This window comes from Pteronotus mesoamericanus, unplaced genomic scaffold, assembly GCF_021234165.1.
Source record: "Pteronotus mesoamericanus isolate MK-2021 breed Mesoamerican mustached bat unplaced genomic scaffold, CSHL_Meso_final contig_26, whole genome shotgun sequence".
Taxonomy (NCBI): domain Eukaryota; kingdom Metazoa; phylum Chordata; class Mammalia; order Chiroptera; family Mormoopidae; genus Pteronotus; species Pteronotus mesoamericanus.
Genome location: NW_026555109.1, coordinates 2885071 through 2897652, shown reverse-complemented (window position 1 = coordinate 2897652; position 12582 = coordinate 2885071). Strand labels below are relative to the sequence as shown.

At 38.2% G+C, this 12582-nt stretch overlaps 1 protein-coding gene across 2 annotated transcripts in view; it reads left to right on the top strand.

The window, feature by feature from the left end:
* Positions 1 to 10903, top strand: part of TMTC4 (transmembrane O-mannosyltransferase targeting cadherins 4) — an 83098-nt gene extending 72195 nt beyond the window's left edge. Inside the window, exons 15-18 of one of the 2 annotated variants that reach the window (XM_054574355.1) lie at positions 441 to 555; positions 1572 to 1684; positions 6520 to 6589; positions 9638 to 10903. In XM_054574355.1, coding sequence (XP_054430330.1) covers positions 441 to 555; positions 1572 to 1684; positions 6520 to 6589; positions 9638 to 9786 — 447 coding nt within the window. In that variant the 3' untranslated portion in view covers positions 9787 to 10903. The remainder of the gene's footprint in view (positions 1 to 440; positions 556 to 1571; positions 1685 to 6519; positions 6590 to 9637) is intronic. The other variant, XM_054574354.1, reaches the window with a different exon arrangement.
* The last annotated feature ends 1679 nt before the right edge of the window (positions 10904 to 12582 follow it).

Below are 12582 nucleotides of genomic sequence, written 5' to 3'. Positions count from 1 at the left end.
TTAAATAATAATTTACCAAAGATGGACTATGTGAAGTCTTTCCAGAAAAAAAACCTAATGATTAGGTTTTTAGCTCCTCTCTTTTCGGTAGTCTAAAATATTGACACCTGGAATCACTAAATTATGGGTTATAGTTAAGATGTTGTAGGCTTGGGAGCTAAATCATCTGATTCCAATCCCTGCTCTACTATTTCCAAATATACAACTTGGGACAAGTTACTTAATTTCTCTGTGCCTCAGTTGCTTTATCTGTAAAGTGGAGATAGCTATCTGCTTCATTGGGATTATTTTGAATATTAAATGAGTTACTAGAAATAATTAGAAATTCAATAAATGCATTTTAGGTTTTATTTGATTCTGGGTTTGGTTTCCGTTATATCTTGGAAAGATGAAGAAAACAATTGGAAAATTAATTGTTTTGATCCATGGTTTACTTTCAGTATGCAGATCTAAATCGCCATGTGGATGCATTGAATGCCTGGAGAAACGCTACTGCGCTGAAACCGGAGCACAGTTTGGCTTGGAACAACATGATCATACTCCTTGATAACACAGGTACAGAAAGGGGAATTATGTAAATCAGAGGAAATTGTATCATAATATAGTAGCATTGAATAATTAGGTAATCTAGATTATTATGGGGGGTTTTTTCCCAGTGTGTATTAGGGGTTTTTTAAATTACTATAGGATTTACTATTTTGCATTACAAAATGTCTATCCTTCTAGAAAATAGAGATTCCTTTGACATGTTAGAATATGTTTGGGAAAAGGACACTTTGCTTAAAATTGGTGTGGAGTAAGGAAGGGAACTGTGTGCCAATATCTCATTTCTCTGAAGCCTGTTATCGAGCAGGGCCCATCATCCAGGACGCGGGAAGTAACTGAAGTGAGTGAGAGTGGCTAATGGGTTTATGAAATGGAAGGTGTTAGGTATGTGCTCTGAAATTCATGGACTGTACTCAAAGGGGATGCCTTCAAACCTACACCCAGAGATCCTTATTTTGGATACAATGCTAAAAATAAACTTGATGATTTGGTTTCTTAGCCCTTGGCACATTTAATCAATTAGGAGTTACTCTACTCCTCTAGTTTTAAAAATCCAAGCACCTCAAAAGGAATGATAGTTTTAATTTGTCAAGATGTAAAGCTAGTAAACCATCAGTGTGATAGATACCCACTTGTTTCTAATGAAAGTACAGAACATATACTTCAATATGATAAATATTCAGTTATTAGTGTGTTACTGTGATTATCTTATTTCGTAGACTTGTTTTCTCCTATTTGGGTGTAATTGGTATCTGGGGGAAAATTAAAATTAGGTTTTATACAAAATTTAATCAAAAGCTATTTATTATACCAAAATTGCATTGGGTTGCATTGGCTTTGCAAGTGATAGGATCGTGTGTGTGTGTGTGTGTGTGTGTGTGTGTGTGTGTGTGTATTGAACGTTTTACATTGATTTTATTAAGTAGTTTATTAATAACCATTGTTTATAATGCACATAAGCCCTGTTAGAGAGAAAGACAAAAATACTAGTACATGTTTTTCATTTTTTAATTTTTTACTTACAGGTAATTTAGCCCAAGCTGAAGCAATTGGAAGAGAGGCACTGGAATTAATTCCTAATGATCACTCTCTGATGTTCTCATTAGCAAATGTGCTGGGAAAATCCCAGAAATACAAGGTGTGTAAACTGCTGGCCATGATTTCTTGAAATTAATGCCAACATCTGACAGAAGCCATAAATGTTTCTTCTGGCCAGTTAAATTCAGCATTAGGCCAAAACAGTGACAGCAGTTTACCAGTGTGGCTTGGTCAATTTGCTTCCTGAAGTAGTTGACCAAAAGATGGATTTTCAGGGTCAAACTCCGTGTTCTTTCTCATCAGAATTCACTACCTTTGCTCAAATGTGGGAGGGAAGGGCCAAAGAAGGGATGTATCCTAGCAGGTGCCTCAGCCCCGACCCTGGCACGAAGCTGTGTGATCCAACCCCTTACAGTTGGAATGGAGCTCTGGGTTTATTCGTGGGTGCCATCTCCCACAAAAAAAGGAATAATGGCCCATGTTGAATACAGGACTGATTCTTGCTGCTTCCAAGTTTTCCCTCATCTAGAGTTAAGTTACAGGTCATCTGCAAGGCCCTAGAAATTTCTGACCAATAAAAAACACAAGATATTTAATCTGAGCTCTATCTAACTGGACTCTCAGAATTGGCCAGGAATAGACTGCAAATCAAAAGGTGTGTTGAAGAGGACTCTGTTCCTAATGCTGGTGATCTTAAGCTTTAATTCTGTATTTTAGAATCTCCAAGGGAGTGGGTTAGAATGCAGGTGCCTCCCATCCTTTCCATGAGAGGGACTTAGCTGGTTGCATAAGGTCAGGGGATGTACATTTTTAACCCACATCCTGACTATCTAACACAGACGTTACAAAGCACATTAGAAGCAGTGCCTTAGTCCTTTCCTGAGAGAAATATTTTCTTTCAAAATCAGAGGCCACATCTGATTTTGATCACACGAGGCCTAAAGACAGTGATTAATTTCTATTTGTCCATATTATTTACTTCTCCTGTTCTGCTCATTACATATCATTTCCTATAACAACAGTAATATATTTCGTGTATTTCTCTCACTTTTGAATGTCAGGTTGTTTAATAGCTTTGGTATACATTTTGCATTTCTAGATTTTACTCCAGAGATGCCAAAAGGAGGGATGTGATGTTACACTGTAAGCCATGGCATCACCAAGCTCTCACTTAGAATATTTTTTTAATTCAAGATTTGGAATTTTAAACGACTATTTAGTTTTTTTCTCTGATAAAGAAATGATACCTCTTACTATTGGTCAGCTGCTTGCAGCATGTTCTTGTGAGCCCTGGGTGGGAATGCTCTGGAAAGGCACATGAGGTGGTGGCTTGTAGGGGTGGAATGAACAGTCCCTCCAGCTCAGCCATCATCTCCATCAGGACAGATGTCTGCTGCTCGTTCAACTTCCTTTCTTCCTAAGCATTTGCTCTTTTAGATCCTCATTAACTTTTGATGAATCTCTTTAGTGAGCCTGGAGACTTCTTGAATTCAGAGTCTTAAGCCCTATTTTTCCATCTCCATTGCTCTATAGCTGGGTGATGGGCATTTATTAAAATGCCCCATTAGTAAATAACTGAATGCATCGCACATTTGGCTCTGAAACATTCAAGCTTCTAGAATTTGTATTGAGACTTTAATGTGCAGAGTGAGTGTTCTCATTATACCCATGTGATTATGGGGTATCTTTTTATGCAAGCAGCCCTTTTTACCTAACAGCAATCACTTAACCACTCCTCAGTTCATTTATCTGTACAATGGAGGTGGTGATAAGAAAACATGCACAAGAACATAATTTATAACAATTAAATAGTAAATATATATATATATATACACACGCACATAAAAATTTTAGTTCAGTGATTATTCAATGAAATTCTAAGGATCATTAAAACCTATTAGAATTTATATTACTTGTGGCCATTTAATTTCCAATTTATGGCTAATGTGGTAGAGCAGAAATACAAAAGTAATGTTTTTAATACTTAAAATATTGCCTCTCAGACTAATTCCTCTTTCTTTATTGCTTGTTCCATTGACAAGCAATTGTTCCATTGAGTTTTAAAGCAGGTTATATTGATAGTGCCGTTTCCCCAACTCCAGATATTTATGCCACACTTTCATGAATTTCTTGGGCTACATCTACATACTACTTGTCTTACTTACTTACTTATCTTTCTTTAAATTTTTAACATAGATAAATATATTAAAGTGGAAACACTATTACTATAACTGTAAGGTAACTGAAAATAATTTTTCTAAATCTCAGGTAGATCTGTTGGCTAAGGTTCTGAACCTGAGGTTCATCTTCTTTTAGCTTCAAAGGGAGACTGGCAGACATTGAGGCCATGACCCCCAAATCACAACCAGAGACTTCTGTGTGGAATGAACCAGAAGAAAGGAAGGCAAATTAAAGAGGGAACTGCTCTCTTCCTATGTGATTTGTGGTTTCAGCTTAATGTTGGACTGCCTACATCACCTTCCTTGGTTGGAGCAGGCTCCAGGATGTCCCTCGTAAAACTGTCCTTGGTTTATAGATGCTGCCCTGCCAGCCCATGTGGCTGAAATGACATCTGACTGCCTCGTCCTCTCCATCAACACATAAATACACTCACTTGTTCCTGTGCAAGGCCTTCCTCTGTCTCACATGTTGCCCTAAACCTTTGTCAAATACATTTTGTCTAATACACTTCAGAAAATAACATTATTTCCCTTTCTGCTGATGAAAAAACATTCCCGATTTAAAATGTGAGTTTGTTTATCCCTTGGTATAAATCAACATGTTACCTGCGTCTGTATGCATCTGCACACCTCCACAGAAGATTATTTTATAAACAGTTCATTGCTTTCTGGAACAGGGCCACTGAACAGCCTATTTAATAGATGAACATTTCATGAGCTTTGAATACCCACAGACATTTGTATTCTAGAGGCCTCCTGCCCTGGCTTGCTTTGCCTCCCAGGAGCTGCTGAGCATCCTCTCAAGGCTGCACCACTGCTTCCTGAGAGGAGCATGTCTAACCCATACTCACCATGCCTCCTAAACCTGCTCTTCCTCCCGACACCTCCTCTATTGTCAACATGTTATTATTTTTCTGTCTTCCAGGCTCAGAAACTGTGACCCACTTTTTCCTCCCCATTACCTCACTCATCCTATGTCTCCCATTCCTTCCCACCCAGCCTCCTCATCCATCCCCCAGGGTTCAGGCCCTGCCTGGCCAAGAGCAGCAGCCTCCTAATGAGGTGTAAGCCCTAAGCCCCTCCCTGTGTACACCACCCTGAATCCCACTACATCCCCTAAACCTGATTGTGGCTTTACATCATCCTAAATGATGTCCACACTTATGGGAATTTGAGAAATTAGTTAAAAGAATCAAGTGACGTATCTAGCATCCTCCAAGAACTCCTGAGTTGATTTTTATCTCTGTCAGTTTTTTCTAGTTAGCACATTTGCATATAGAGGAGCATTTTAGAGTAGATTTGGATTCCCTTGCTCTCTTAATTCTCAAATTTTACACTTTAAATGGAAATATTTGAAAATCATCAGAAACAGCACTGCTACTTAGAAACCACTACAGTTCTATACAATCCAATTGATTTTCTTTTTTTTTTTTTTCAGTGTGCCTAAGATAGCAGGAAAATCTTGGGCTTCCTCAAAGGAGTTTCAGCTCCTGAAACCTGAAATTTAGGCACTGACTCTGAGCTGAGTTCTGAGAATGATGTTTCCTGACATCCTATATGTTGTTATTTTGATGTCTTTATTTGGTTCCTCTTGGACAGTACTTCTAAAATACACATTTTCCTCTGCCAGTTCTATTGAAAAGGTGGTGGTTTCAGGGATATTTACCCAAATTCCTAGTTTGTTTCTCAGGAGTACCACAGGCCACCATGGGGCAAGGAAGTTGGTCTTCTTACACTTCATAAAATGCAGGATCCTGGATTGGGAAGCCCACCTGAAAAAAACACACATAGGGTACAGACAGAAGGAGCAAACCTCTACCCAAACCACCAACTTCAGTTGTACAGTTAGCATTTGACACTGATTAAAACATTTGACACGATGAGAGCATTAAAGCGTACTTGGCTCTTTGTGAACAGGATGTAGATGGTGTGAATAGGTGTCCCTGGCAGGGGTTACTGAGAACCATTAGGCATCTGTATTTCCCAGCATTTTGGTAGAAAGAGACCATCCAGCCAGCCATGGCCAGTAATGATCAGGTAGCAAACAATTGGCTGTGCTTCTCAGTGACCCCACTGAAAGTGACTGCTATATTAAAGAATTGCAAGTCTGTAGAAGAATCAGTTCCCACACATCAGGGGAATTTAGTCATGGTCGTATACAATGCTGCAACGGCTTAAGTGAAAGGCGGCTGGCTGTCTCTTCCTCATTCTCTCTGCTCATTTTTTTCCAGTGCTTCTAGCTTGTTGAGGGGGTTGTGAATTGTTGAGGAAGATTAAATAGGCCCCAAATCCTACCTTAAGTATCCTGGGAATGAGTTCATTGATGCTGACTGAAAATAACACTTCGATGGGTGTCTTTTGACCTTCACTCACCCTCCACTGCACCTGAAACCAAACTACTTGCTTGAAGTCACAGAATTCCAGTCATTTCATTGAGGGAGGTGGCAGAGCTCATTAGCACATTCATTCTCTCTATAGATGCATTCGTTTTCACTGCTTCACATCCACCAACTACTGCCCAGTCACTGTAGCCCTGTCACATATTCCCTAATCGCCCTTCCAAGGCTTTCTCAACAGGATGTGGCCCTGCCGCTCCTTCCAAGTGTTTCTGGACGCTCCTTCCAAGTGTTTCTGGACGAAGGATGCAATGGTACAAAAAAAAAGCGCATATTAAGAGTTTGAAAATCAAAGGCAATAAAACTGTGCAGTGGTTGTTGTATCGTGTCCATTACCTTTTATGTATTTCTTTTTTTAGGAATCTGAAGCATTATTCCTCAAAGCAATTAAAGCTCATCCAAATGCTGCAAGTTACCATGGCAATTTGGGTAAGGAAATTTTTCAATTTGAATCATATTGAAATTCTATGTAATTTTGATGAAATAGGTATATTTCTATAAAATCGATGTTGGAAGAGTTGTTTTTCAAATCTAGCCTGTATTGTCCTTTATAACCTGGTTTCAAAATGTGGTTTTTTAAAAGAAATTATTACACTAAAAAGGTAGCTAAATAATAATCATATTTACAAATCATTTTTAAAGTACATTTTATTGATTATGCTATTACAGTTGTCCCAATTTTTCCTCCTTTGACCTCCTCTGCCTGGTACCCTCCTTCTGTCCAGTGATCCCCACCCCCTTCGTTCATGTCCATGGGTCATGCATATAAGTTCTTTTGCTTCCCCTTTGCCTATACCATTCTTAACATCCCCTTGTCTATTTTGTACCTACCAATTTGTGCTTCTTGATCCCTGCAACTTTCCCCCCATTTTTTCCCTTACCCCCTCAACTTATAACCCTCCAAATGATCTCCATATCTGTGATTTTATTCCTGTTACGGTTGTTTGCTTAGTTTTGTTTTTTGTTTTTGTTTTTTAGATTCAGTTGTTGATAGCTGTGAGTTTGTTGCCATTTTAATGTTCATAGTTTTGATCTTCCTCTTTTTCTTAAATAAGACCCTTTAACATTTCATATAATAAGGGCTTGGTGATGATGAACTCCTTTAGCTTTACCTTGTCTGGGTAAATGACCCTTCCATTCTAAATGATAGCTTGGCTGGATAGAATAATCTTGGATGTAGGTCCTTGCTTTTCATCACTTTGAATACTTCTTGCCAGTCCCTTCTTGCCTGCAAAGTTTCTTTTGAGAAATCAGCTGACAGTCCTATGTGAACTCCTTTGTAGGTAGCTGTCTGCTTTTCTCTTGCTGCTTTTAAGATTCTTTCTTTATGTTTAACCTTTGGCATTTTGATTATGATGTGTCTTGGTGTGGACGTCTTTGGGTTCATCTTCTTTGGGACTCTCTGTGCTTCCTGGACTTGTATGTCTATTTCCTTCACCAAATTAGGGGAGTTGTCTGTCTTTATTTTTTCAAATAAGTTTCTGATTTCTTGCTCTTCCTTTTCTCCTTCTGGCATCCCTGTAATTCAGGTGTTGGCCTTTTTGGAGATGTCCCAGAGTCTCCTTAAACTTTCCTCATTTTTCTGAATTCTTGTTTCTTCATTTTGTTCTGGTTGAATGTTTATTTCTTCCTTATGTTCCAAGTCATTGATTTGAATCCTGACTTCTTTCTCTTCACTGTTAGTTTTCTATAGATTTTATCTTTATTTCCCTTAGTGTAGCCTTCCTTTCTTCCCTTATGCTTTTGATTCCCTGTCTTAGCACAACTATTAAGTTGTATGGGGCAGAGCCTTGGGTATTCGCCAGGGTGGGGAAACCTGCCTCACTGCTTTGTGGTTCTGTGCCGGCGGGGGGGGGGTCAAAGAGGGGACAATGCCACTACCGGCTGATTTCTGGGGGCTTCTCTGGCACTTGGCCCTTTTCCAGTCACTTTGCCACTTCCCATATGTAACTGGTGGCCCTCTAGCTGCTGTCCTGGTTGTGGTTCCCAGAGTGGGTGGGTTTGCTATGTACTAGGCTCTCCTGAGTAACCTGCAGTTTCTTCTGCCACCCCAACCCCCACTGGATTTACAGTCAGAAGTTATGAGGCTTTGTTTTTTCCCCAGCACTGGAGCCCTGGGCAGCATGGAGTGGCCTTGGGTTGGGATTGCTTGCTCACAAGATGTCTCCCTGACTTTTATCCATTGCTTGTGAATGTGGGACTGCCCATTCTGCTGGCTGCTGCCACCTAGCCATCTCACCACCGGCTCACCACCACCACATCACGCCACTGAGACTCCCCATCTCCTCCCCTCCTACCTGTGTGGATGAATATATCTTCTTTAAATCCTTGGTTGTCAGCCTTCTGTACAGTTCTGGGTGCTTTTCTGGCTGATTTTTCTGGCTGATTTTCTGGCAGTTCTGGGTGTTTTTCTTTTTAAGTTAGTTGTGTTCCTTCTTAATGGTTGTGCAGTGAGGGGAAGCGTATATACCTATGCCTCCATCTTGTCCAGAAGCCAGAAATCTTAATTATATAATCAGAACCCCCCAAATCACCCACTCCAATGATAAAACTCAGATATTCATTCTTTGTGTGAGGGATCCTAACAAGGTTAAACTGAGATGTGCTTTGGAAGTTTGCTGTCTAACTTACATCCTTTTCTCACCTTCCATAGTGGACCTTCCATTCTAGCCTGGTCTTAGCTTTTTTATGTTCTCCTATGCATTGGCTAAAAATGCATTTACAAAAATATATTTCCTACAATTCCTTTATTCCATTACACATCTCAATAATTAATATTTTTAGAGCACAGTATGTTGATGTTTGGAATGCCCAGTCATGTGACTTTCTTTCTTTTTTACCAAATCTGTTTCCTACAGACCGTAGCTTCTCATTGCAAAAAGTCGACACATAGATCGTTGCTCTTTTCCCATCTAGAAAATTAGTTTTACTTACAAAATCATTATAATCTCCAGAGGCTCACCATTCTAATACTGAGATTTATTTTAACTATCATTTTATGGTCAGGTTTTGATATGAGAGCCCTTATTTTCAGCTGACAACAAGCAAGCCATTATTTTGCCAAAAGGTATAGGGGAATCTTTATTTAAAGTAAACAACTGGTCCTCTAAAGAGTCAGGACTACAAGCAGTGTGGGAGCCCAGCCCTATTCAGTCTGGCTTCCTGGAAATTTCATGGCAGAATTGAGAAGCTTAATGTCCTCTTCCTTTTACTTTATGTAATAATGTTGCTGTAGGGAGATGGGTCATGTCTAATGATACAAAGAACTCCAGGACTAACTGGGGGTGGTTAAACAATCACATGGGAGTGTGATTACAATAAATAAAGATTGTGGCATAAACAATATTATTTTAAACAATGAAAATGGTTTTTGAAAATGGTTTCAGAGGCTCTTTATTATTTCTTTGTACAAATGGTTGGGAACACTGCAAGTTAGTCAGAGACATTTCCAATGAAATTCATCTATTGCTATTTCAGCTGTGCTCTATCATCGCTGGGGACATCTAGACTTGGCCAAAAAACACTATGAAATCTCTCTTCAACTTGACCCCACTGCATCAGGGACTAAGGAGAATTATGGTCTCCTGAGAAGAAAGATGGAACAAATGCAAAAGAAAGATGTCTGATCCTTTTTCCTCCATTTTTTTTAGTTTATATGTGTGTATGCATGAATATTATGTAGTTACATTTAAACATTTTAAAGTCTTAAGTGTTTATTTTATTGTATTTTCTTTCTGTGAAAACAAAGACATGCAAAAAGATTACAGCACCAGCAATGTTCTCTTGAACGCTTGACGTGGTTGTTTTTTTTTTCAGACCATTCAAATATAAATTCTAAAATTCTCAGAATGTCTTTTTTAATCAAAAAGAAAAAGAGAAAAAAATCATCTTGAGCAGCTTACAGTAGAACTTACCCTGCATTTTGGATGTGAGCCGTGTTGTATAGACTAGTACTATTAAACATCTACTTTGAATAAGAAATGACAAACTAACTCCTACAATATATAAATATCAAATGTGTCTGTATATTAGACTTTTTATTTAATGACAACAAAAGGTAAATTAAGATATTTGGTTTTTAAATCTTTTTTTTAAACAATGTACTAGGAACATCATTTGTAAGGAAATATTTATTATGCTTTTGTGTTTTGAACAGGGCAAGTAACTGAATGAAAATGGAAATGTTAACATTTAGTGTATTTATATACCTTTTTCCCCCATAGGAAGATGTTCACTCCTGCAATAATTTTTGGATTCTCCAACTTGTTTCATAACATAGAAAATTATTAGTATTCTTCATGAATTGTTACTTTTAATAGAAAATCCAAGCTATGCTTTACGCAAAAGCAGGGACCCTGATGTCTTTATTTGTTATATCCAGTATTAAGAGGGCTACACATCTATGTTAAGTTGCTTTTTTACGTTTTTAACTGTAAAGCAGTTTTCCATTTGGCTTAATGGAACCACAGTCATTACTATATCCAGGAAACACTAGAGGTAAATTTTCTCTGAAAAGAAAACACATTTGTGGTATTTTTAAGAATTGGATTATTTTTTCCATTTTATTTGATCATAATAATCATGTTTTGTTTCATTCTTCTATATATGTTGTTGACCTTATGATTTATGTGATCTCTAATTTTTTTATGCAGTAAAATTATTATACAAACTGATAAAAATGTTATATTGCCTTTTTAATAGATAAGTTCATGATTGTGTTTTCATTCCCTTTAAAATGAAATTAAAATGACCAATTAATCCTTTCTAGTACATGGCTTCTATTTAACTTTAGGACCATTTAATAAAACCTCACTCTAGAGTTACCCAGGTTCAGAGAATAGGGTAGATAGATCCCACACTGAGATGAATTTGATTCTCTACACTTTTTGGGGGGGAGGGAGTGCAGATCTGCGTAAGATTTGTAAATCAGTAATTATAACTCAAGATGCTTCAGTTACATCAGAAAAGAAAGTGCTGTGTTTCAAACATTTCTTAAATGGTCCCAAATAACAGTAACAAATATAGATCTCTTAGGGGCAGGAGCTGTCTTACTCTTATTTAGGTTCCTATAATGCTTAGCTTGGCAGATAATAGGTACGCTATATGCTTGTTGATTTTTTTTTTTAAACAAATTTCTTTAAAACAGTACTTTTCTTTTAAGGATAAAGAAAAACTATTTCTAACTCTGCAGATTTTGGATATGCACCATGCTGGCTCTCTTTTTTTCTTCCTTCTTTTCCACCTTCAGACAGACACCCTCTTCATTCCTTGGTTTCCTCCCTAAGGAGACTCAACTGGAAGACTGTCTTCTAGTTCCCAGTATTATTTACCATCTTTTTTATTCATTTTAAGGTTTTTATTGCTAATAATTGTAGGGAGCTGGATGGGGGGTATCAAAAGAAACATGGGAGGAGTTGCCAGTGAGGAACTCTGAGATTCCTAATCATCATCCTTCACCTCCCTGATGGTGAAACCCAGAAGGCGGTCTGGGGTTCTTTTTGGTTTCTTTAACATGTGTTACTGCTACAACTCTTCCCTGTTTTAATGTAGTATTACATTTTTTTCTTAATGTATTTTGAATCTTGAGACCCATTATTCATTTCCCCTACCTGACCAAGTAGACAGTACTGAACTGGAGCAATAATATCACAGCTCTCCATTTCTTTTTTTATCCTCCTCTACTGAGATGCACCCCAAATTCCCACACATTTATCTGTCTCTTCAATTAGTGTGCCTCCCCTCTCATGGCCTCTCTCTTTTAAACAGAATACAGCTTTTCAAAGCCATAGTCCATCTTGACCCCATTCTTACTACATTTTAGATTAATGTCTCCAGTCTGAGTTTGTTTCTCCTCTTACATTACTGTCTTTTATTTAGAGATAATTGTAGATTCACGTGCAGTTGTACAATGTAAAGGGATCTCATATACCCTGCACCAAGTTTCCCCCAGTGGTAGGATCTTGCATAGCTAGAGTACATTATCATAGCCAGGATGTTGACTTTGGTGCATCCACCAACCTCATCCAGATGGCACCAGTCTTACATGTACTCGTTTTCCATGTTTTGTTCTGTGCAATTTTTATCACATTTATAGATTTGCATGATCACCACAGTCAAGGTACAGAACAATTCTATCACAAGGATCCCTCATGCTATTCCTATTACTTTCTTTCAAAATATTTTTTTTCAACACTGACTATGTACGAGCAGTGTGCTAGCTGCTGTAGATACAACAGAAAATGAAAGCAGATGGGATCCCTGCCCTTGGGTAGCTTGCAGTTTAGGTTACCTCAGTCCCCTCTCCACGGTACTTTGTGGGGAGTCACTCCTTTACATCTTATACATTTGCAGCTGTCACAGGTTGTCAGGGCATTTCTTCCCTTCTGTGTTGAAAATTCTCCCTCAGTTGGTGAATCTTTTCT